Below are 27,191 nucleotides of genomic sequence, written 5' to 3' on the forward strand. Positions count from 1 at the left end.
CCTAGGTGTATTTCTTCGGATTTGATGTAGTATACATACATCTTCCTATCAACCTACCTACCTACCTAGCACATTTAAAAACTGAAAAATTTTCTTATATTTACTTTTATGTGTCTTCAGGATCACAAAATTCCGGGGAAAATTTTAATAACTTAAAACTTTTTTAACCAATTTTGAGTTTTTTTCTATCTTTTTGGAAAGACAATTTTGTAGACATTACGATTTTGCTATAAAATGGTGCCATAAATAAATTTTTTAAGCCTCATTTTTTCCCATATAAACGCATTTACAAACTTTGGGGGCGATGCGCGGGCTCTTACCCTCAAAATAATTGAATAATATTTTGCAATTTGACGTTAAAATACAACATAATTCAACTATTAGAAGTTGATCCGAGAGAAAAGCCTATTTTAAGCGAGCGCGGAAGTACTTGCCTCCAATGTCATCACCGTGTTTAAATAATGAGTTTAAATGCTAATGAAGAAGTAGTGAAAAGAAAATTTTTATGAAAAGTAGTACTTATTTTCTACAATAAAATTGTATTTTTACTTTGAGATAGCATATTAAAACAAGTATGAATTTATAGTCGGGCGTGGCCGAGCATATGATACCCTACACCAGTGATTATGTTACAATTTTTGATTATTTGTATTATTTAATTTCATTTTTACCTTAATTCAGAAATATTTTAACAATTTGTTGACAAAAAAGGGATTTTCTAAAAGAGGGGTTATATGGGGACGGGAGTTAATATGGTCCTATTCGTAAAAAATTTTGTAGAGGGATTTACGCCTACATTAGTTATTTATGCAGAATATCATCGTAATATTAGTGTTCATAAGTGAATTTTGACCATCAAGTCATTTTCTGAAGGGGACTAAGTATGGGCTCAAAAGCCCTTTTACGGGGTACGGTTGTATGGGGGCTATACGAAATAATGGACCGATTTTAATCAATAGGCTTCGTCCTTGGGTCAAAAGAAGAGTATGTGCCAAATTTCATCTAGTTATCTTGAAAATTGCGACCTGTGGAGTTCGCACAAGGTTTGAACACACAGACGGACGGACATATCTAAAAATAGCGCATAATACCCTACACACTATAGTGGTGTAGGGTGTAAACATTTTATTCAAAGTGGAAAGTACACTTTTTGGTATAATTACCAGACATTGACAAAGAAATATGGCATCAATAACTCAATTCCAAAATTTGAATTATCACTTTTTAAAAATATTGTTTTGAACTTTTTAAAAGTATTAGATAATGTGTTCGAGTAATAGAAAACATCCTTGCAAAAAAATTTAAAAACTTTTCTGCTGACCTGACCTGAGTGAATCCGACTAACTAATAAACAGAGAAAACAACTGTGTTTAAGTCTGGGAATGTTGGGTAAGCGAATTTGTAACCAATTATTGTTCGAATCACGTCGAACAAATATAAGTAGCTATTCACCCAAAAAGTAAGTACCTCCACTTTGCTCTAATATTACTTGCATGTTTATCGGATAAGTAAAGTTTTTCCTAGAATGCATCCCAAAATTAAAAAAGATTACCTAAAGTAGGGGCAAGTTTATTCCATATTTTACATCCTATACTTTTAATCATAAGTACAGTACTGTGCAGAAAAGTATGGGAAAACTAGTATTTTATTTTTAGAATATACATACATAAATATTTACAAAAAATTTTAAATCTATACAAAAACATAAAAACAATTTTTATATACATATGATTGCAACATACATTTCAATGATTTATGTATTTATTGTTGCGATAATTAGAAATATGATTACAGTGAATTTAATATTGTTGCAAGTTTTTTGTAACCGCGTGCAATCATAAATGTTTTCTTTAGATGTATTTTTGTATACCCACCATCAAAAAAGATGATGTTTGAAACGAATCTACCAAATTTTATGAGGATCGGCCCATATAAGGTCCCCTTCAGAAAATTACTAACGCCCAGTACTGTTTTAATAATACGAATATAACCATGAAATTTTACATAAATAAGTTTCATATGAATCGAAATCTTCCTACCGAATTTTATGATGAACGGTACGTAATACATACATATGTTCAGGGTTTGAAAAACGGAAAACATTTTTGTTAATTCGAAAGAGCTCGTTCCATAATTGACTTAAGCTCATTCCAAGTATCCCCCTGGTGTTTATAGGAGGGTATTTCTTTTACGGTATACGGTTTGATGGTGGGTATATAAGATTCGGTATAGCCGGATATAACACTCTTACTTGTTTACTTACATATGTATGAACTAAGTAAATATTTAAAGTGTATAACTAGTTAAATAATAAATATTTAAAAATTAGATATCAGACAATTGTATAAAATTAACAAATATAATCTTAATCCAATAAAAAAAACTAACACTATGATGGACTTGTATTTGCAATAAGACCAAGTGCTTGGTTATTATTTGTAGATTTTAATGAAATATTTGGTGTATTATCGCCGTGAGAATTGATTAGATAATTGTTGGCTGCAGATAGACTTTTGGGGAATAACAAGTTGTTTGCAAAACAAAATGCGGATGCATAGTAGGGAGGAAATATGGCTGGAATTGTGGCTGACGAAGGTGGCGGCGCAGTATTAGGTGGTACCACCAAATTTGAACTATTTACAACATTTGTTAAGTAAAGATTATTTTCATACACTCCTTGGCGTTGAGCAATCTTTAAGCGGGATGTTAGCTGTTTTTTCCATTTAGTTCGCCTATTTTGGAACCATGTCTTTATTTGTACTTCTGTTAAATTCAATGATTTTGATAGTTCCATACGTTTGCTGACACTTAAATATTTATCTTGTTTAAATTCATTTTCCAGTCTTTCTAGTTGTTTTGCACTATAGGCCTGACGCGGTTTACGGTCTATTCCTTGTTTGCGAAATCGCTTTGCTGTAAAATGAAAGGAAATTCGAATAGTTAATTAGTTAAAAAATACATAAACAAAAGTTTAAACAGACTTCTAAAAATGTATTTCATAAATGTATCTTCCTTAACTTAACCCTCTTAATTATTTTATAAAATTCCCCATATGATAGCAGTGTTTTTTGTTTCCAAATCAAACTCTAGGTGGACAAAATTAAAAAACATGTATCTTCTGAATTTGAAAAAAGAACGTTTTTTTTTGTAGCTAACATGTTGCTCTCCTCTAATTCAAAAGGTTTTTTTTCAAATGGGCTTTTTGTTCTCATGAGAGAAGCGCGAGAAATTCAAGAAATGTTACCAAAATTAGTTACTTTATTTTCCAATGTGTAGATGTCAATTATATTTTCATTTGAACTATTTTTTTAATTATGTACTTATATTAAGATTTGTACTTTTAAAGGAAATTCAGAATTTATTACTTTAATTCCTAATTAAAGGATTAAAATTTTTTTCCCATACCATTATCTAAAACAGTGTACAATATTGTAGAAAATAAAATTTATTATAAATTGAATGTTAATTTCGATGGAAGGCAAACACTTTGATCATTTTGTCATTTACTACGGCCGTTTACACATTTATTAGATTTATGTTGAGATGTCATATATCGATATTTATATGAACATTTCTAATTTTAATTTTCGGAACTTTGGCTTTAGTGGAGAATTTAAAAGAGTGACTTGTGTATTTCTTGTAGGGTCAAATATGGACTAATCCTCTTGAAATTAGATAAAACTTTTTTTCAATATCTTCACTATACTCCTACATTTTGGCGTGCTGTTTCAAACCAAATGGCTAATCAACATATTTATCAGTGTTTAAACTGTATTTCGGGAGGCAACAATATTGCCCATTTCCAACACCAAAGAAAATTTTTAATATAGAAGTTATGTGGAAAATTTATCCAGCTCTCTCCGCTCGGACTTGCTTTTAATAGAAAAAATGTCTTAGAATGTAATAAGAACGTAAAATATACAAACTTTTCTATATTCGGGGTCAATATACCCTCACCATTTTTGATGGTGGATAAAAAAATTATATATGGCAAAATTGGCATATTTTTTTAACATCGCCAAAAAGGTGTACAATTATCAGGCCTGTCACAGAATTCCATTCCGATCGAAAGTGGAATTACATATCTTTCCTAATTTTCTTCTTCAAAAAAAGAAAATGACAACTTTTTCAGAATGAAACCACTTTACATTTTCAACATGAAATTGTTGTTATTTAAGTTTTTAAGTTTAAGTTATTAAGTTTTTATCGATTTATTTACATGTTATAATTCCACTTTCGATCGGAATGTAATTCTATGACAGGCCTGTATAATTTTATTAATCTTTTTGTAACACATTATCAGGAATCCAAAAATATCATCCAAAAAATTTTTTTAAGCGCATTAAATACACAGTAAAAAACTAAAAATATGATCTTAAAATTTAATATACATACATATATCCTCAAAAATAAATGGAACTACCTGATTTTCCCACAAAAATGAAAATTTAGAATTCTAATATACTACATATTTTTATTTTTAATATTTCTAACAAATAAACCAAATTTAGTATCACCATATGCAAATTTAGTATGTATCTTAGAATCAATTAAATTTTAGTTAGGAACATTATATCTCTAAATAGAAGAAATTAACTCTGGTGCTCACAAAAATTCATCAGCTACACGAAAAAATTTATACACATGTAATTAGCTTTGGGAGGAATTTTATATTATTTCAAATTAAACTACTCGAATTTAAAATAAATATATCGTCACCTGAAACGCAAACGGCCCTAACTAACCAAAAATTCAATATCGATTTTATTGTTGATTCTAATGTATTGCATCAAAACAAATGTCCTCACCAAAAATTGCACTCCTTCTCCTGTAAAATTTTAAAAATGTTAGTTAGTGCCGTTTGCGTTTTAGGTGACGATATGTACATATGCATATGAAGAAGTAAATAATACCTTGGAGTCCCATTAAATGATGATGATGCAGATGATTAAAATGTGTTCCGATCATTGGTTTTGTTGGCAGACCAATCCAGTTGCTATAAATAACAGGAGCAGAGTTTAATCCTCCATAATTTACTAATGGATGTAAACGTTTTATAGTATTGTCGTAGGAAGGAATTGAGGAGACGTCATTCTTTAAAATATTTCCAAGATCGTAAGATGCTAAAAAAAGAGACAAATATTATAAAACTCTTACATAATAATAATTTTAACATTAACTACAAGTTTGGCATAATCCTTTAGAATGACTCATTCCAGTCTTGTAGTAAATGAGCGATATGGGTAGTTTTATTTTTTTCGAACTGATTTCGTACCTAACCCACTCTGATTTCAATGAAAATTTTTAAAACTGTTAATATTTATTTAAAGTTTTTTTCTCAATCATGATGTTTTATATCGTAGAATTTCTAAACTAATATCAGTATTGCATCATGAGGTGTCTCAAAGAAATTCCTTTTAATAATATAAACCCCTAATGGTCCCATTCAGACATTTTTACCATGCATGATCCATTCCTGATTACATAGTAAATACTAAAATGGATCATGTACTCCAATAATATTTGCAAGGAATTACTTTTGGGATTTTATATAACACATAGGTGCATTACGTTGTCCTCACCTAGGACATCGCAATGGAATATATTTTTTTTCATGTCCTATTCTTTTATGGAGTATTCTTCACACCCGAGTGTGAAGTGGCCTCAATTTTTGCAGGGTATATGTATGTAATATACATATTCCCACAAAACTAAAAATTTTGTATCAATGACATTAAGTTCATTGGTATAAATTGTGTTTATGCATGAGTATTTATTTGCTTTAAACAGTTTGGTGTAAAATTTTACTATTTTGCATCAAATAGCACGTCTAAAGTACAAATAATTAACCAACTAGTTGAACACTTCAATCTGATTGCATTTAACACTTTCAAGACAAATAAATAATCCGTTCGGTTTTGCCTCAATTAACATTGTACACATCGGATTAAAATGTTTACATTTTGAGGAACTGAAACACAAATAGTTCTGAGCATTTTAAAAGTGTGAAAATTTTAACAATCTTTACAAATGAGTAAATATAGTGCTCCTATATGCATAAATAGATTTGTACTTATGTATGTACATGGTGTAAGTATTAACTATACCCGGTTTTCTTCGTTAGCCTTTTGAAAAGTAATATTTTATTTTATTTCCTTTTATCCATATATAGGATCCATATAAAGGATGAAATTATTAAATTGATAATTTTTTATTTATTCCCAAGCCAAGTTTTTGAGTCAAAATATTTTTTTTACATCCACTAAGCAAAAGCATCCGACTAAGCAAAAAACGACCATTTTGAAAAATAGCGGTAAATTAAGTGGCAAATATTTGAAAAATCTTATTCTGAATTAAAAATATGTTTTCGATAGATATCCCACTACCATTCCATTAAGGAAATTGTATAAGTTGTTTTGTTTTATTTTTTTGGAAACAGTGAAGAAATATGTAGCTATGCATGTAAACTCCTTTGGACACTTTTTGCTAGAACCAATAGGTGGAAAATTACAGTCATTCGAAAACAACCCGGTATGACCAAAATGTCCAACTTTGAGCCCCTCTAACTCCGGCAGTTTTTGAACGATAGAAGTGAAAATTAATGTCTGTCCTACTATCTAATAACACTAACCTACTACCTAATAGTACTAACCATTTCATACAAATCGATATTTTGAGTTGGGTCACTTGACACGAAATTGCCCATAGGTATATTGGAAATTCTCAGGAATTTGAAGGAATAATATATTTAAAGGTCATTATTTACCATTTTTCAACTTGAAAATTAAAACACTATATTATATTCAAGGATCCTTTCCTTTAATTTGATTCATATATTGAAATAAGGATAGAAACTTTTATTAAATGTTTATGTCCTTAAAAAGGAAAAGTGGAAAACTAAATAAACAGGTTTTCTGTATAGGATTACTGCTTTCACGCGTATTTCGTTTTGTTCAAGTTCAACAAGTAAAGTACAGTATTTTACTAAAATTAATTTGCTTATTTATCAAGAAATACATTTTTTAATATTAGAGTAATAATATAATTTGTTCAACGGCTTAACTAATAATGATATATAAACAAATTTTAAGTATGTGGTAAACAATACATAACGTTTCAACACATATTTATTTAAGAAACAAATAATAGAAATTCTCAAGGATATGAAAGGATGAAATATATAAATTTTTTCGTCCTGTAAAATAAAAACCAAAAATAGATTTGATTTCCGAAGATTGTCATCTTTCATTTGATACCCATATTGACGAAAATTATTCAGTAAAAATATTTTAATAAATTTTAATATCCTTAAAACTATGGTATATATGGTCTCGTTCAGGTCCAATAATTGCTGTTGCACAGTGTAATCAAAAAAGCCTATTTTATTAAATGAAATTCAAATTAGTTTGTAATACATGTAAGAAATTGTCATTTTTTTAATAACAATAATTTAATTTTTATTTAGTTTTTTGTTACGCCCTTTCACATTTCAGTACCGTAATACTTTAATTTTTTAATTTGAATTACCAATATCGTAAAGTAACGACAAATATCGGTTGCATTGACACATTTTCAATTCTTTAACTTTTTAACGACATTAGAATATTTTAACGACAAAGATCGGAAAAATATGTCAATGTCCAAAGTTTCGTATTGAAATATTTTCAAAATATAAAATTATTAACGTGAACTTTTTATTGGTGAAATGGAGTTCTTCGCGCTGTTTTAACGACTCAAATATAGCGAAAAACAGGGGTTTTATGATGTCATTGGATTGTAGAACAAATATTTCAGATTAAATGAAATACCCACTCACAAATTCACCTTAAAAATGCAATTGCTGTTGGCCTTTCTTTTGTAAATAACATCTTAACATTCTTTTGTAAATAACATCTTCGCAGACCCCTTGAGCAATTCATTTAATTTCCCGGAACCTCAAAATTAGTGTATGAAAGTTGGTTTTTATTGTTTCCAAAATGTATAGGAAAATGGACAGATTTCAACACGTTTAGTTTTTTACTAGTTGTATGGATTTTCTGATGTTAGTTTGATAATATTGGTGTATCACGTCGGAAGGGTATATTTAAATTTAAAATTTAACTGGATCAACATATTGAAGACGATTTTCGGCTATGACGAATCTTATATATCCACCATCAAATCATATGACGTGAAAGGAATATAAATAAACTATGATATTTTTGAATCTATGCTTTTGTTATTATCGGAACAATTTTCTCATTTATAAGATTTATGTTGGTTTTTTTATGATAAGTATATGTATGTACATTAGGCTAATACATGGTGAAGGGCTTTTAGGAGTTCTTAAGTCAATTATGGCCCGAAAAAAAAAATTAATTTTTTAAAACAAATAATTTTTGTCCTATTTTTATAACCATAAACTGTTTTTTTTTTAAGAGGGGTTCTTTGGAGGTAGCTTCAATTATGGACCAATCCTCATCGGTTTGGGTAACACTTATTCTTCAAATTTCACCGCTGTAGCAATTTCCTGATCCCTTAATGGGGTAGGGCCAATTACAGACTGATGCTCATAAAATTTGCTACTTTGGTTCTTACAAAACTTGTTTATATCGAATTTGATCTCTGTTATCGTATTTTTAATTAATTAATTATGGGTCGATCATCATTATGCCGAATTTTATCGCATTATGTTATTGAAATTTTTAAACAGCTTAACGTTCATATTCTGGGGTCAATTTTAGGCCGATGCTCATAAAATTTAGTAGGTAGATTGTGGTTCGTATAAAACTTGTTTATGTCTATGGGAAAACGTGGACCGATATTGCCGATGTTCAATACTAAACAAACCATACCTATAGGGAAAATTTGTGTAAAGTTTCAACCCCTTAGCTCTTTCCGTCCGGACTCTATCGTGTTTTTAACAGACAGACGGACGGACATGGCTAGATAGTCTAAGAGTTTAATGAGAACCCAGAATATATTGTATATATGACTAATATTTCGAGGTGATTTTTTTGATGGTGGGTATACAATACACATTGGACATTCATGTGTATATCTGGCATAAAGAATTAAATGTTTTAATCGATAAATTCTGTTTTAATTCGCAATTAAGAAGAAACGTTTGTAAATTACTATATTTGTATTTTTATTACGTAATAAAAAATATACATATGTATTCACAATAAAATGCTGAATTTCTTCGAAAATTCGAAAGTTAAAGTCGTGTAAGCTCAGCACTTTTAAATATGTATGTAGTTTTCGAAAAACGGGTGACATAGCATAAGCGTTTAATGCGTTTTAAACTCATTATACTTTTGCGCTTTTTATGTTTGCAGGTATCGATAAATTTGCGTATTTATGCAGTTCGTTAAAAGTGTTATTTTTAATTTAAATACTATTGTTGTATCCAGTTATATAACACAATATTACATAATTACAAGTCACTTACAAACTTCCGGAGATAATTGACTGGAAGAAGATTTTGTAATCGTTGTTGTATTACTGTTGTTTATCGATGATGTATCTATATTATATTTATGTAAGTTATTCGATCGTCCCAATATGCTATCTATGCTAAAGGGACAATTTCGTTCAGATTTCGACGACGTTTTTGAACAAGAAATATTTTTACTTAATTGTGGATTTTGATCTTCTATATTGCACGGAGTTTCACTAATATCACTACAATTTAATTCGGAATCACAAAAACTTTCTATTTCATCTTCGGAAGTTACAAGTTCCGTTTCATCACCGCTTAAATGGTTGCGACTCATTTTTTTGATTTTCTTTTTTTTTTCTTTTAATATCAATAGCGGAAATTTCAATTTTAAAAAGTTAACTAACTAATCGGTTCTTAATCACTTGTTAAGTACTACTGAATCAGTTATGATTATGTTGTTAAATTGAACCATTTAAAATCCCCTTTAGAACACAGTAATCAAATACACAACAAATTTTTGTATTTGTGTGTATGTAATAGATATACATACAAACATACTCACGTCTTACTTAAGTAAGACAGACTCCGCCCAAATACGAGAAAGAAAATCAAAATATTTACAGAATTAACACACTTTAGAGTTGATAACATTTATCCATTCATCTCCACCACCCATTCGATGGCGGCTTGAGAGTAAGAGAGATAATAATAGTCCAGCAGGGATGCTGCTTACTTACCAATTGGAAAAATGAATACAGTTTTCATATTCTTACATCTAATGCCCACGAGTACAAATGATGTTAATATACATACACATAAATACATGTCAATTATACACGTATGTACAAATTCAATGTATGTATTTAGTAGATACCAGGTGACCACCAGCATTATTCGATAAAAATTACAAATTAAGTTGTTATGGTTGTTTAAAATTTCAATTAGTACTAGCAAAGGTGTTAATATACAATTTCGTTAATGATTTACTCCAATTAGAGTTTACTCTTCCATGAATTTTTTGATCTACACTATATACAATAGATTTTATACCCTACAGCACTATAGTGGGGAGGGTAATATGCGTTTGTGCTGAAGTTTGTAACACCCAAAAATATTGGTTCTATACCAATCGTTTCAAAATCTTTTTCTGAGTAGATTAAGCTACATCCATGTAAACCTTATGCTAAATGTTCTAGTATCTCTTTATATGGATAGGCAAATATTTACTCTTTTACACTTTTTTGCTAACAAATTGTTTAAATATTTCGGAATTAAGAAATAAACAAAACATATTAAATGGTTTATAAATAAAATAATTCACATTTTTTACATAAGACTCGTGGAGGGTACAATGCCATGTCCGACTATACATTCTTATTTTTTAAGTATGTATAAATTAAATTAAATTAAAAAAACGTGCGTAAATAAATAATAAATATTTAGGTAATTCTTTAAAACTATTTTGATCTATAAAATAAAAAAATGTTTAGCTCTTAAATGTGCACTATTTTCATTCCCGAGAATTGTTAAAATATATTTTCATTCCTTGTAAATTCATTTAAAAAATATAACCGGTATTTTCAATAAAAGTTTCTTGATCCTTAATGTTTTGAATGTTAGATCTTATAAAGATCTATATAAGTAAAGATTATAAGTTTATATTTAAAGAAAATTAAAAAGTTTATTTTTTAGTGGACACATGATTTCGGCAAATTTGTAATATGAACATTAGAGGTGTCCAAAAAAATATTGATTTTGTTTGGATGGGTCTTTTTTGTTCATTAGTGTATAAAACTAACTGCTGTTAAATTTTAATGCAATCGGATAAAGGGTATCCGTGACGGAAATCTAATGAAAAGTGTAAAATTGGGTAAATAATAGATAGGACTTTTTTTTATTTCATCAAAAATTTAGCTATTAAAATTATCTTTTCTTAACTTTTTTACCAAATCTTATCTTTTAGAGAATATTATCTATACAAAGAGGTATAAAACATATATCTACAACAATCAATGGACAAGCAACAAAGTTATTGACAATATCTCAAGCCATATATTAACAAGTAAGAGTATTATATTCGGGTATGCCGAATTTTATATACCCACCATCAAACCGTATGTTGTAGAAGGAATGTTCCCTATAAATATCAGGGTTATATTTGGAATGGACCAAAAATACACTACAAAAAATTTAAGATTTTTTCCCCGTATTTTTGAGACCCATTTCGAAAAATCGAAGATATTTTATTTTCAAAAATTATACTGAGGTCAGACTTTTCAATCGCTGGTAGGGAATTGGGGACCATTCCAAAAAATATATTTTTTATATTTTTCGTATTCAGTACATTAATTCGCATCGATTGAGAAGTTTGCCTACATGAAATTCTTAACAAGACTGTTCCTCGGGACACTTTAATGAGCATATGTATATGGGCGGTTGGGTCAATTATAGACCGATTGTCGTAAAATTTGGTGCATACACAGATTTCAGTTATAATATAGCACTTATTTGTTTCGATTTTCATCACTGTACTCGTACTTTTAATACAGTCATGAGAGTTTTTACCGAATTTCGTCGCTGTACTCGCACTTTTATAGTAGTAATTAGCGTTACAGTAATTTTCTGAAGGGGGCCTTATATGGAGGTAGGGTCGGTGATGGACCGATCCCCATAAAATTTGGGACAGAGATTTTGGCAAGTAGGAAATTTACTTATGTCGAATTTCATCGCTATACTCATGTTTTCTAGTCAGTAATGAGCGTTAAAGTAGTTTTCTGAAGGGGACTCCATATGGGGAGTAGGGTCAATTATATACCTATCCTCATAAATGTTGGTGGAGTGATTTTGGCTCATATGAAACTTCTTTATGACGAATTTCATCGATATATTCGTATTTTTTAGCCAGTTAAAGTAATTTTCTGAAGGTGACATTATATGGGTGGTCAATTATGGTCCGTTATTCATAAAATTTTGTAGAGAGCTTTCGGCTCATATGAAACTTATTTATGCCGAACTTCATAGCTATACACTTATTCTTAAAGCAGTAATGACTGTTAAAGCTGTTTTTCGGGGGCCACTTGTATGGGGGCTATGAGAAAACGTGGACCGATATTGCCCATTTTTAATACAAAACAAACATTACCTACAGGGAATATGTAAAATTTTAACCCTCTAGCTCTTTTTGTTCGATCTCTATCGTGTTTTCAACAGACAGACGGACGGAGATGGCTAGATCGTCTTAGAAATTAATAAGGGCCCAGAATATATACATTTTTGTGGTTCCATGACCAATATTCCGATGTGTTACAAATGGAATGACAAAAACAATATACCCCGCAATTTTTTTTGATGGTGGGTATAAAAAATCATGCATTTTTTACATTGTTTAGTCTTTGTTTTGCATGCAGATGTGATAAATATGTATTAATTAGTCCGATCTGACTTAAATCGAACAAAATAAGACCCATCCAAACGAAATTAATATTTTTCTCCTCTAACATGTATACATACATACAGTGCCGGCAAAAAAATAGAAACATGAAAATGTTTTATTGGAAAATCTATTTTCCGCCAAACTATGTGATAGAATATGTAAAATGAAAGCTATTTATGTATTCTTTCTTCTGTTACTCAGGTATTATAGTTTTTTTTTTGACACGGGAAATTTTTATTTAAATTTAACTGAAAATTTAAAATTTAAAAAATAATAGAAACAAATTATTATAATGCATTGGGTAGGTAGCAAAATATTAAAATATTTTGTTTTTTATTTCTTTTTTAATATAAATGTATTTCTGAAAATTAAATAGACTTTTTGCTTAGATTTTTCGTATTGAAGTTGGTTACCTGCATTTTCTTGAGTATATGGACCCTGAAGTCTGCATCGAGGGTATCACTTTCCAAATATCTTAAATAACATGAATATAAAATGAAATAAATTGTTAAAAGTATTTAAATCACCTATAAAACTATTTTTTGGAAAATTTTGGCCAATTTTACACTACTTAACAATTCAAACACTTTAGGTTAGGTTGATAGGAGGATGTACTACCACAACAAATCCGAAGAAATACACCTAGACCCCTACCGGGGCAGTAGTGCGCTCCTTTTCATGAAAAAAAATGTTCACTGAATGAAATATTCAGAAACTCAGTTTCCTGGACATAATTCCTGAGAATCTTCCAATCAGTGTTAGTCAGGAATGTTATTTCAGGAATAACATCACTTCCAAGATACTTGGATCTAACTGCGTCTGAATCCGCACGTCCAATTTTGCACAGATGTACTCGTAATCCTGTGTGTCCAGTCAGAATCGGTACACGGCACCACTTATACAAAAGCAGCATTTACGCTGAACTCCCTGTAGTAGTTTGATATTACACTTTTTGTCCAAAGCAGTCCACCAGATTATTGAAGCATAAGCTAGAAATGGTCTAATTACACTTTTATAAAACCAATTTGTCATAGTAGGACTAAGGCCCCATTTCATGCCTATAGTTCTCCTACATATCGCCCAGCACCGATGTGCCTTGTTGATCCTATCCTCTATGTGGTGTCTCCATTTTAATTTTCCGTCAAGGATTACCCCTAAGTATTTAACTTTGTGTGTCACCGGTATCTTCTTGTCCTAGAAGCAAGGTTCAGTATATGTAGAAATTTTTGTCTTTCTTGTGAAAAGACAGATTTCCGTTTTCGCCGGGTTAACATTGAGACTTTTCTCTTTCAAGGCCGTATTCAGAGCCTTCTTAGCTCTTCTACACAAGTAATTTGTAACATAGCAGACAAGCCTTTCTCGATTAGGGTGCTTAGGAGGCTATTAATCGTGGTAACCCAGAGTAAAGGTGACAAAATGCCACCGCGGTATACCGCAAAATACCTTTTTCCTGATAGTTATATCGTACATCTAGCAGCTTATCCATCTGTTCCTTAGCATGTAGTTGATCCAGTCACCTAGCAACATAAAGCTGGATAAGAGTATCAGTGTGCGCGTTATTGAAGGCGCCTTCGATGTCAATGCATACCGCCAGTATATACAGTTTGCTATCAAAGGATGCACCTATGTAGTGGACAACATCGTTTAAAGCGGTTTCCACCGATCGTCCCTTTACATAAGCATGCTGCTTATATTTAAGGTCTTTATCAGTTATACTGCTTTTAACCATACTATTGACTATCCGTTCCAAGGTTTTAAGTAGGAAGGACGTAAGACTTATCGGTCGCATAGCTGGTTTGGGTATAAATATTACCCTTGCATCCTGCAATTTAACTGGGGTATATGTTAATTTCAAGCATGCAGTAAATATTTGTGAAAGATGCACTCAAACCAGTCTCACCTCCGTCTGCAAAAGTGCCGGGAAGGAGTTTCATTGTCTCCTCTATATCCTCCTGCCTCCTGCCCGTATCATCGATCATAGATTCCGGCTGAACATGAGTTTTGGATAGGAACTTTTTTTTCTTCGATACGTCATTTACGCTATCTACCTGTTCACAGAAAAGTTTCCAGGAGTCGATTCAACCAGGGCATTTGTGAACGTTGGCGTCTATATCCTCCTTATTTCGACATTGAATAGTGTCCTGACCTAAACGGTTCTTTAGAAAAGTTTCCAGGAGTCTCGCTTGGCTTTTCGAACGATTTTCTTATATTCACCAAGTTAATTACGATACTCATCCCAGTATACTGCGGTCTTTTTACGCCGTGCCCGGTTAAATAGTTTGCGAAGAGTCTTCCCAAGGTTCCGGATCTCCCCGGTTACCCAGGGTTTCTCCTGGACAGATCTCCGCTCTCGCAGAGGGCAGCAGTAATCGTACGATTCAACCAGGGCATTTGTGAACGTTTCTACTTTGGCGTCTATATCTTCCCGAACATTATCCAATTAGTTTTAGACTTATTCCGAAACGTTATTGGTCTTGTACTTTGAATCTTATGTACCGATGGTCAGAAAAGGTGTGCTCGTCCGAAACTCTCCAATCCTGAATTTCGTTTATAAGTTCTTTTGAACATATAGTTATATCTAATACTTCTTCTCTGATTCTATTGACGAAGCTTTATTAACTAAGTTTAATGTTATCAAGTCTTTAGTATTAAGGAAATCCATAAGGGCTTGTCCCCTGCGATTGGTGTTTGTACTACCCCAAGCTACATGGTGGGAATTTGCATCACAACCTATTACAATTTTCTTATTTTCCCTTTGTGCCTATTCAACCAGTTTCATTAGATCCGACGTTGGAACAGATGCAAGATGTGTGTTGCCACGACCTTGCTTCAATACCGTTGCATCCGGTGTGGATAATCCTGTTGAGTAGAGGAAACATAAGTTCTTGTGACATAAGATACATGTTCTTGGTCGAGACCCTGTATCAGCGAAGAAAAGTTGGAAATTTACGTGATTTAATCCAGACCTTGTTGCGAATCGTCCAAGGTTCATGGATTACAGCTATATATGTCTTACCTGTGTTAATTTTAACCATCAGAGCGTTGGTAGCCGTCTCGTTCCGATGAAGGTTTATTTGGATAACCTCAATCATGGTCATCCATTTAAACTGTCTTCCAGCGAGCTGGTTATCACCTCTTCGTTCTTTGGACTTGGCTCCTCCGGGTTGACTGACGTGGCCATTAATGCAGTGCGTACTATTTATGGCACTACGGTGTCCTTATCAGGCTTAGGAATAGCAGTCTTTTTAATTGGCACCATCCCGATTTTGGAAAGCTCCGATGTTCTGTCTTCCGGCGAGTGAGTGATTTCCCCCTCACTTTTAGGATTTGATTCCTCATTGCTACCAGTACTGACTAATGATGGTTAGATATCTTTGTGTCCTTGTCGGGGCATGTTTTGACAGCCCTTTCAATCGGCGGCTTCCCAATTATGGAAAGGGCAGCTGCACTTTTTTCTGGCGAGTTAGTGGTAACTTCCATGAATTTAGTATCAGTAGTGTCTACTGATGCTGTGTTCTTAGGTTTTTAGTGTCCTTTTCGGGGTTTGTTGTAGTAGCGAAGTAAGCCCTATCTTTATGATATTCTTTATTCTTGTTCTTCTTTTCTGTAAAAGACATCCCATTTTTCCACGACCAGCTCAGCATTTTGACCTCCAAGAATTTCCAGTATACGTTCATTAGCCAGTTTACTGCCCCATCCTTTTATGTACACAATGGACTTTAAGAGGACCGGAAGTTCACTCTTCTTTGCCAGTCCCAGCTTAGCGCCGTCTCAGTGACGAGGGGTACTTTCCACCAAGTTCTTTAGCGTGCTAACCTCATCAACATCACGCCCATGCTGAACTCACAGCTCACGCTCTCTATTGGTTGTTTGCCCTTTGAAGCGATTACGTGTTCCACTATCTTATTGTTGACCAGATATTCTACCTCACTTTGCTGGTTTATTGAAATTTTGCCTGTCGGATTACAGGCATCGTAAACTGCATAACAGAGATCGTCCCGGTGTCTTCTTCTGGCCACTTTTGTGTAAGATGACTGCTCTTTTCCTTTTACACCGTCTAGCTTCTTGTTCCTCGTCTTTCAGGGCTTCTTACCTTACCTTCGTGGTTGCTTTCGCTGGCGTGTTCGTCTTCGAAAAATCTGGCTTGGCGTTGTCGCTCTTACTCGCAGGATTCTGACTTGAGGTTCCTTTGAGTGAATTGTGCTCTTTTTCTTCTTAGGTTTATTTTCAGCTGTCAACTCCTCGGGAGACCTGATCCTCTTTGCCTCAGATCTTGTGAGAGAGTCCGGTTTTTCCTTAGGAGTGTCGTGCGATTGGTTAACTATGATATCCTGAAGCATCTTTTTCAACTTTCTTTTCTGTGCTCCAGATAGTCTTTTCTTAGTAATAGGTAGTTTAGGTACTTACCTCTTCCATCATTTGTTCTACTTTATCCTTTTTGGGATTTGCTATAATGGTGTTATTATTATTTAAGCACTTTAGAACGAATAAAAATGGACTTAAATATAAAAAGTTTTAAAAATGCTAAAATAAGTTAAATTTTATAGAAAAAAGTCTAATAATTAATCCAAAAATTTTAATTTTAAATATTTTAAGCTAAGCTCCAACGTCGGTATAATATGCTTGGCAATTGTTAGCTTCATTGATTTTTAGACGATTATAGGATGAAATGTAAAAAAAAAAACAATTTTGACACGTCACTTTCCCTATCAATTCTACATCAGGCTATACTACATTGTTAGGACTATATGTAAGACAATTATCCTTTTGTTGTTTTTCTATATTAAGATACAATTAAACATAAGATTAATGGTGACTTTTAGCCCCTTAATTAAGGTTCCAAGACGAAGCTCCGTGCTGTGAGTACGATTTATTTAACCTACATTTGAAACATGATTTATATATATATATATATATATATATATATATATATATATATATATATATATATATATATATATATATATATATATATAATATACTTTATATCTATATATATATAAAAATGAATGTGTGTTTGTTTGTATATTTGAACGTTACCCAGCAGTTCGGGCGGACAGTCCCGAACTCCCTACTTAGCCTACCACATAGGGTTACCCCTAGCCACCGACTATCCAGATGACTAGCTATTTTAACATGTGCTTGTCCTACGAGGAAGTCAATCGTCACCCCATAGGTTACAAAGAGACAGACAAGTGTTTTTTAAGTGTCCCCTCTCTCGCTTACAAAGGGGACACTAAAGTGACGATTACCTTCACCCTCGTTTACCTACATTTGAAACATGATTTATATATATATATATATATATATATATATATATATATATATATATATATATATAATATACTTTATATCTATATATATATAAAAATGAATGTGTGTTTTTTTGTATATTTGAACGTTACCCAGCAGTTCGGGCGGACAGTCCCGAACTCCCTACTTAGCCTACCACATAGGGTTACCCCTAGCCACCGACTATCCAGATGACTAGCTATTTTAACATGTGCTTGTCCTACGAGGAAGTCAATCGTCACCCCATAGGTTACAAAGAGACAGACAAGTGTTTTTTAAGTGTCCCCTCTCTCGCTTACAAAGGGGACACTAAAGTGACGATTACCTTCACCCTCGTTTACAAAGAGTAAATCCGTGGCGAAAGACGAATTAGAGCCCACCAGGTGGTTTAACATAAGTGTAAATCACTGTCTTTTTCCTATGCATTGACTCTTTGTCGAACTGCATGGTATAGACTACTAAACGGCTGAACCGATTTTCTTGAAATTTTCACAGCGTATTCCTGCATGTCTGGAGTAGGTAATAGGCTACTTTTTATTTCGAAATTTCAAGTGGGCGATGAGCCACGCCCACATTAAGAAAATATAAAATCCGTATATTTGAGATAATATAACAGTTAGAGTCCTCAAATTTTTTCGGAGCCACTTTAGTGTCAATATGATCATTTAGGACAAAAAGTAGGCGAACTAGCATTAGGGGCGTGGTACCTCCCATATAAATTAAATACAAAAATTCGTTTATCTGGGATACTAAATTCTTAAAATTTAGCACGACTACCCATGAGGGGAGCGGCACCACCCTTATTAATTAAATACAAAAATTCGTTTATCTGGGAAACTAATAGAACTAAATTCTTAAAATTTTGCACAAAGAACTTTAACATCCATGTAAACATTTTGGGTAATAAATTGGTGGACTACCCATGAGGGGAGTGGCACCTCCCATCTATATATATAAAAATGAATGTGTGTTTGTTTGTATGTTTATATGTTTGTATGTTTGAACGTTATGGACTACTAAACGGCTGAACCGATTTTATTCAAATTTTCACAGCGTATTCCTGTATATATATCTGGAATAGGTAATAGGCTACTTTTTAATTTGAAATTCCAAGTGGGCAAGTAGCCACGTTCATATTAAGAAAATATTAAATCCGTATATTTGAGATCATATAACAGTTAGAGTCCTCAAATTTTTTCGGAGCAACTTTAGTGTCAATATGATTATTTAGGACAAAATGTAGGCGGAATAGCGTTAGGGGGAGTGGCACCTCCCATATAAATTAAATACAAAAATTCGTTTATCTTGGAAACTATTACAGTTAGAATCTTCAAATTTTGCACGAAGAACTTTAACATCCATCTAAACTAAATTCTTCAAATTTCGCACGAAGAACTTAAATATTCATCTGAACATTTTGGAGGAAATAAAAGCGGACTTTCATCTGGGGGGTCTTGAAGCCCCTACATGAATCAAATAGAAAAATTCGTATATCTGAGAAACTATTAGAGCTAGAATCTTCAAATTTTACATGGAGAACTTTGAAATTCATGTAAACATTTAGAGCATAACGGGCGGACTTTCAGTGGGTGGCTTGGCACAACATATATGAATTAAATACAAAATTTCGCGCATCTTGGAAACTCTTATATTATTAAAATTTTTTATAGATAGATAGAAATTGGCGATAGATAGAAACTGGCGAACTTGCAATAATTTGCTTGACATCTTTCATATGTAACATATAATAAATCTGGTATTTATTTATACATATTCCTTTTAGGGTAGCAAAGCACACTGGGTATAGCTAGTATTATATAAAAACAACATTGCTTATTATGTCAAATTTTTTATTAAAATTATTCATTATTCCAAACGTTCATATTTAAATTGTTACCGACAAAAATAGTTATTTTTTCTTTAACGAAAATTTTTTCGATTTGGGTGAGTTTATATTATTTGATTTGGGTGAGTTTTATTGGGAATGAATGATCACACTGTGTGACACTCAAAAACACTCATTACGCGATATAATCCTTTTTATAGACCTAGATGAGTAGATCATTTTACCATTTTTAGAATCTTCAATATACCCTAAAAATTGGAAGATATTGGAAAAAAACGCTTTTAGTTTACTAGACAGACCATAAATATTATATCTCAAAATTTCCTTACTTAATTTAAACTGTTTTCAACTTTGTCCTTTTCAAAAAGTATACACACTTTTATATTTTTTACGGAAATGTGTAAAATATTTAGATCTAAATCAGAGGAGCTCAAGATTGCCATTTCATAGCACGCGTGATAGGCATAGCTGCCAGATTTGACGATTTATCGTCATTTTGACGATTTTTCGTATCAAAAAGGGCAAAATGACGATTTGACGATTTTTTCCTTAAAACTGACGATTTTTGAAAAATTAAAAAAATTAAAGATTTAATTAATTTTTTCTATTTTACAGTTAAAAAAAATAGAAAATATTAAGATTGGACTTCAGTAAAAATTAAATTTATATTATAATAAAAACTACACTGAAAATAATCCATGCTTTACGAAAAAAAATTCGTAACTACTTTTTTCGTAATATATACGAAAATTTCGTGTATAATACGAAATATTGTTTAATCAACCCCTTTTCTAATTTTACGAAATCACGAAAACCTGTCGTAATATCTTTTTTCGTATATATTAAGAAACTTTGTTTTCTTTTACAAAAATAATTTCGTTAAGGCATGTAATATTTAACGAAAGTAACGATTTTTTTCGTAACAAGATTATTTAGTAATATACAAGAATTATTTTTGATTTCACAAAAAAATTATTTTGTTACGATTTTTTTTGTTATTTTCGTAATTTTAAGGGAGTTAAATTAATCGTAATTTTTAATTTACAGGAAATTAGCTGCCTAATTTCCTGTAAAATTTTTTATGTTTTTTTTTTTTAAACAAAAAATTTGTTTTTTTAATTCGCAATCTTTTTCTAAATTTACAATAATTATTTTAAAAGAACTAAAATATTTATGTTTTTAAAAAAAATCGTAAAATGAACAATTTTTTTTCTAAAATTATATAAAATTATTTTGCATTTTACTAAAATATTTCGTACAATTTCGTATATATTACGAAAAAATTTCGTGGTGCGAAACCACGAAGCATTTCGTACAATGTACAACATTTTTCGGTATATTAGGCATGGATTATTTTCAGTGTAGGAATAAAATTCTAGGAGAGCTATTATAAAACATTCTAAAATTTGAGTTAAAAGCTCTTAAAGCTTAAACATTTTTTATATCCAAACGTACATATGCATATAATATGTACATTATTTCTTATAACTTTTGAACGGATCGACAGATCTGAACCTAATTTTCACATTGTATAAGTTGAATCCAAACAATTTTTGTAAAAGAACTCAGTTTTACGGGTAAATCTCGCCAAGTTTAACAGTATTTATATTAAATATTTTTAAAAATGCCAGAACAGAACTGAATTTCGAGTAATAATATTCGGTATTTTTCGAATTATACACAAATATAATGATTTATATTAATTTTTTATATTTTTCATCTTAAAATATTAAAAAATGCTATTTATTTTTAATTTTTTATAATCATTTTAAACTTATTATCTTCCCCGATTTTTTTGACTATTTAAAAAAAATTGACGATTATTTTAAAATTTATCGGTGATAGGGTAAGAAAATTCTGCTGACGCTAAGTTGATACACATACACTATAGGTTTAATTCTTCTTCTTTTATTAATGAGCAATATCAGTTGGTTTGCTCTCAACTTGAAAAACAAAATCAAATCAGTTGCTGATTAGCACGAAGCAAGGTCTATGCGTGATGTTTTTAAAATACACACAGAAATACAAAACAAAATTTTGAGAAAGACGAATTAATGTAGAAGAACATGAGAGAACAGTTGATAGTTTTTATATATAGACTTTGATGTACGCTGGCTGTCAAAATCCATAATAAATATTTGACCGTTAGCATATACTTTATTGTTTGTAGTCATTTTATTAGTATACTTTTATTTTGAATTGAATTCTGTTCTCTGCTGCTTTACCAACACAAATAAAACTATGGTAGTATATGTTTGAGCACCACTGATCTAAATAGAAACTTTTATATATTTTTTTAATTTTTTTACAATTCAAATTTTTGAGCTACACTTTATTTGAAAACATATTTTTTAAATATTTTTTTATTTTATCGCATATCTTTATGAATAAAATAAGATATGAAACGCTGAAATTTGATAAAAACTGACAAAAATATAACTTTTTTCGTAAAATCAAAAATTTGCCAAATCTCTCATTTCTAAAGCAAATTATCAATTTGAACAATAAAGCTTATATTTGTGTTGCATATCTTAAGTTGATATTTTACTTCAGCAAAGAGAGATTTAGTAAATTTTTGTTTTTACGAAAAAATTCTATTTCTGTCAGTTTTTATTTGATTTCAAAGTTTCATATCTTATTTTATTCATAAAAATATGGGCTAAAAAAAATATGTTTTCTAAGAAAGTGTGAGTCAAAAATTATGGTAAATCGTAAATAAAATTTAAAAAAATATATAAAAGTGTGTATACTTTTTGAAAAGTACAAAGGAAATTATTTCCAAAACAGTTGAAAAATATCAAATCGGTTAAGAAAATTTTGAGATATAATTTTTTTGGTCTGTCTAGTCAACAAAAAGCGTTTTTTCCAGTATCTTCCGATTTTTAGGGTATATTGAAGATTCTAAAAATGGTACTGTAATCTACTCTACTAGACCTACCAACTTCACTAGGTATCGCGATTATTTTTTGTCACACCGTGTAATTATTACATTTATATAGATAACGGGACAATTTAATTGTACGTAGTGTATTCTGTGGTTACTACATTTACGCTATTCCACCACAAACTCACATTTTTATACCCACTATCAAAAATGGGTATATTGATTTTGTCATTTCGTTTGTAACACATCGAAATATTGATCATAGACCCACAAAAGTATATATATTCTGGGCCCTTATTAAATTCCAAGACGAGCTAGCCATGTCTGTCCATCCGTCTGTCTGTTGAAAGCACGATAGAGTCCGAACGGAAAGAGCTAGATGGTTGAAATTTTCTACAAAAATTTCTTACAGGTAAGGTTAGTTTGGTATTGAAAATGGTCAATATCAGTCCACGTTTTCGCATAGCCCCCATACAAGTGGCCCCTCGAAAAACTGCTTTAACAGTCATAATTGTTTTACAGATGTGAGTATAGCTATGAAATTCGACGTAAATCAGTTTCATATGATCCAAATTCTCTTTACCAAATTTTATGAAAATGACTTTAATGCCCATTACTGGCTTAAAAATGTAAGCACAAATCTATTCTCTACTGAAATTTATGAGTATCAGTCCAATATTGATCCTACCCCCCATATAAGATACCCAAAAATGACTTTAACGCACATTAGTTTTACCGGTTTTTTACCGGTATCTCAAGATGTTAGAGGTGTTTGGGAAATTTCAAAAACAGTTCTACTCCGATCCACCTTTCAGAAAAATAGTATCACTTCCCAGGTATTTGTTTTTGTCGCATAGTGTTATTTATTGTAATTTTAAAGATTTGTCAATTTAAAATTTTTATAGTATGAGTAATATTTTTGCTTAAATTAATCATTCGTTCAATTTTTATGCTGTAAATATGTATTTTTTTTTGTATAACTTACCCAGTATACAATTTTTTGAGACATTTTTTGAGTCAGAAATTTTCTGAAATAATTCTTATACTTTATCAGAATTTTTAACGAATTTCTAAATTTCCTTTAGACATTTTACAGAATAATCGGCAAACTGTTTGTTAGACTTTTCTGCACATTTTCTGAAGTATTAAACGATTGACATCAGACTTGTCTGCACATTGTCGAAAGAGAATTTCAGTGTTACGACAATTATGAGACTAATCTGCACATTGGCGGAGGACAATTTGTTTTTTTATTCCTATATTATTTTTTAGACATAAAGGAGAATAGTCTACATTTTCTGAAGTAAAATATAAAATAGCTTGAGAATTATATCCGATAAATCTGCACATAATCTGAAGAGAATTGTTTTGTAACTTCGTCAGACAATTAAGCGAATAATATAAATTTCCTTTAGAAATTTAACAGAATAGTCTTCACATTTTCTGATATTTTTTGCTCGGTCTGAAGGAAATTTTGTTTTTTTTAAATTTATATTTTGAAATTCGTACTTTAAAAGGGAATTTAATTTTTTTCTCAGTTGGTCTTTAGAAATCAAGTAAACCAGATCTTAATATGTGATTATTATTGCTTAAATTTCTTTAAACTTTGTTAATACACAAAAATAAGGAAAAAATTACATAATTTTTTATGGATTAATTTTATAATTTTAAATAGATGTATATAATGAACTTTATTTTTGTATATAATATGTAAATAGTATGGTTTAATTTTATTAATTTTAAAAATTTTAATAATAATGGAAGCTTATAAATTATTATTAAAATTAATAAAATTAAACCATAATTAATTATAAATATGAAAATAGTTTTCATCAGACTTTGATCAGAATAGTCAGGCCATATTCTTATACTTGATCAGACTTTTGTACGAACTGTCGGACATTTTATCAGACATTTATCCGACATCTATCAGACTTTCTTATATTTGATCAGACTTTCGTACGAAATGTCGAAAGAATGTCAGACAGACATTAAGACATTTGTCCGACTTCAATCAGATTTGTCAAAATTTCCTTCAGAATTTCCCCAGGAATTTACATCAGATTTCGTACCGAATTCTGACCGACAACTCTGCACATTTTTTCCGAATTTCCTCAGACGAAGAGTTACACTTTAAAAACACTATTTTAAATTTATTATTGACGAAACGTATAAAATTTTAATTTTCAATATATCAATATTTGAAAAATGAAATACACTCCTCGCCACTTGAATAGCACTTATGTATATCATTTTTTTTTAAAGCTTATATTTTTGGATCAGGAATATCTAGAAACTTGTTTTTTCCCCTCATTATAATATTTTTTGTTCGAGAGGGCCAAAATGTTGAATTGTTGAGCTGGCCTCCATATTCACCAGACTTAAACATTATAGAAAACTTGTGGGAACAGGTTGCCCGAAAAGTTTATGAGTCTGGAAAACAGTATTAAACAATTCCTGAAGTAATCTATGCAATTAAAGAAGTCTGGAGCTCAGTACAACTGGCCAAGCTATATGAATCACTTCCAAACAGGATTTGTGAAATGTTAGTCAACCGAGGAGCTTCAACACGTTACTAAATAGCTTAGTTTAATTTATATCGTTATAAATAATCTAAATCAATAAGTTTTAATTACAAAAGTTGCTATAAAATCACATTTTCTGGGAGATGTTCTATTCAAGTGGCGGATTTTTAACAGTAGCTTTTTCGGTTAATTTACAATAAAAAATTATATAAAATCAAATATTACAGATAGGACAACCATTCATATCACATTTTATTCAGAACAAAAAATATTATAATGAGGGGAAAAAACAAGTTTCTAGAAATTCCTGATCCAAAAATATAAGCTTTAAAAAACAAATTGATGTATGTGCTATTCAAGTGGGGAGGAGTGTAATTCTTTCATCAATATAAGACTAAATACAAAAAACATACACTCGTAAACAAATATTAGTAATTTAGTTCGTTAATGAATATTACAAATTTTATTATTTTTTTTTATTTTTTTACTTTTTATTTAATACATATTTAACTTATTTAATAATAAATAATCTTTTTCTCTTTTCATTTTACTATCTTATAAATTTTACTTTTGTGTGACAATTCTTTGTCAAGACTGAGCCCGGCGGATACAGAACATAGCCAATTTCCACATAAAAACAGGGCTTTAAGGTGGAATTCGTTACAGTGTGCCAATTTTCATTAAGCTATCTAATAAAATTCCCCAGTTTGCTCATTTTTATGCCCACCATCAACACAGCGAAATTTTGGTCTAAGACCCATAAAAGTACATATTCTGGGTCCTTATTAGATTCTAAGACGACCTAGACATGTCCGTCCGTCTGTCTGTTGAAAACACGATAGAGTCCAAACGGGACGAGCTAGAGATCTGAAATTTTGTACAAATTATTTTAGATGATGCAGTTTGTTTAGTATTGAAAATGGACAATATCGGTTCGCGATTTCACATAGCCCCCATTTAAGGTCCTCTTCAGAAATATCCTCTAAGGCAGATAACTGGCTTAAAAAAGCATGTATAAAATGAAACTCTACTCAAACAGGTTTTATTAGAACCAAATATACCAGTACAGCAACGAAATTCCACATAAGCAAGTTTTATGGGAACTAAGATCTCCCCGCTTACTTTTATAGGGATCGGTCGCGCTCAGAAAATGACTTTAACACTAATAACTTGCTTTAAAATGTTAGTATAGCAACAAAATTCTACATAAACAAATTTTATGGGAACCAAAATCTCCTCACTTAATTTTATAAGAAGCGGACAATAATTAACCCTACCCCCATATAAGGTCCCTTCAAAAAATTACTATAACGCTCATAACTTGCTTCAAAATACCAGTATAGTAACGAAATTCGACATATATGTATGTACATTAGGGTGGGTCGAAAAAAAAGTTGAGTCAGTCACCCCTTACGATTAAAGATATGTTAATAACATTTCCGAAAATATAAAAAATATTTTTTTGCCACGCCTAGAAATACCGCCCTTTTTGTTTTTTATATATTACGCCGCCATTTTAAGTCCGATCATAACATATCATATATCAATATTTATGGTTTGACTTTAGCTATATTTCACTCTTATACAATTTTTTATTTCGACGTCATATTCTTTGCGCGACTTCTGATATCTCGGATCCTTCCCCAAAATCTAAAATTGTGGCTATACTGGAATAAAGTACATTTAATTACATAGAATATAGGCTTTTAAAATGCTCACTTTTATGCATAAAGAGCTATTTTACAGGTATTTAAAAATTCCTGTGTAGTTCAAAATACAAATAATTA

General features: G+C 31.0%; 1 protein-coding gene across 1 annotated transcript; it reads right to left on the reverse strand.

Moving 5' to 3' along the window:
* Positions 1-1,740: 1,740 nt before the first annotated feature.
* LOC119616161 (segmentation polarity homeobox protein engrailed) lies at positions 1,741-9,829 on the reverse strand. The gene is made up of 3 exons (XM_037972432.1): positions 9,434-9,829; positions 4,914-5,123; positions 1,741-2,913 (listed from the first exon to the last, which is right to left on the reverse strand). Exons 1-3 carry the CDS (start codon positions 9,756-9,758, stop codon positions 2,390-2,392), a joined length of 1,059 nt encoding a protein of 352 aa, XP_037828360.1. The 5' UTR covers positions 9,759-9,829; the 3' UTR covers positions 1,741-2,389.
* Between the last annotated feature and the right edge of the window lie 17,362 nt (positions 9,830-27,191).

This window comes from Lucilia sericata, unplaced genomic scaffold, assembly GCF_015586225.1.
Source record: "Lucilia sericata isolate MDLA Ls3-8-SP2 unplaced genomic scaffold, ASM1558622v1 Contig000060F_arrow, whole genome shotgun sequence".
NCBI classification, from domain to species: Eukaryota; Metazoa; Arthropoda; class Insecta; order Diptera; family Calliphoridae; genus Lucilia; species Lucilia sericata.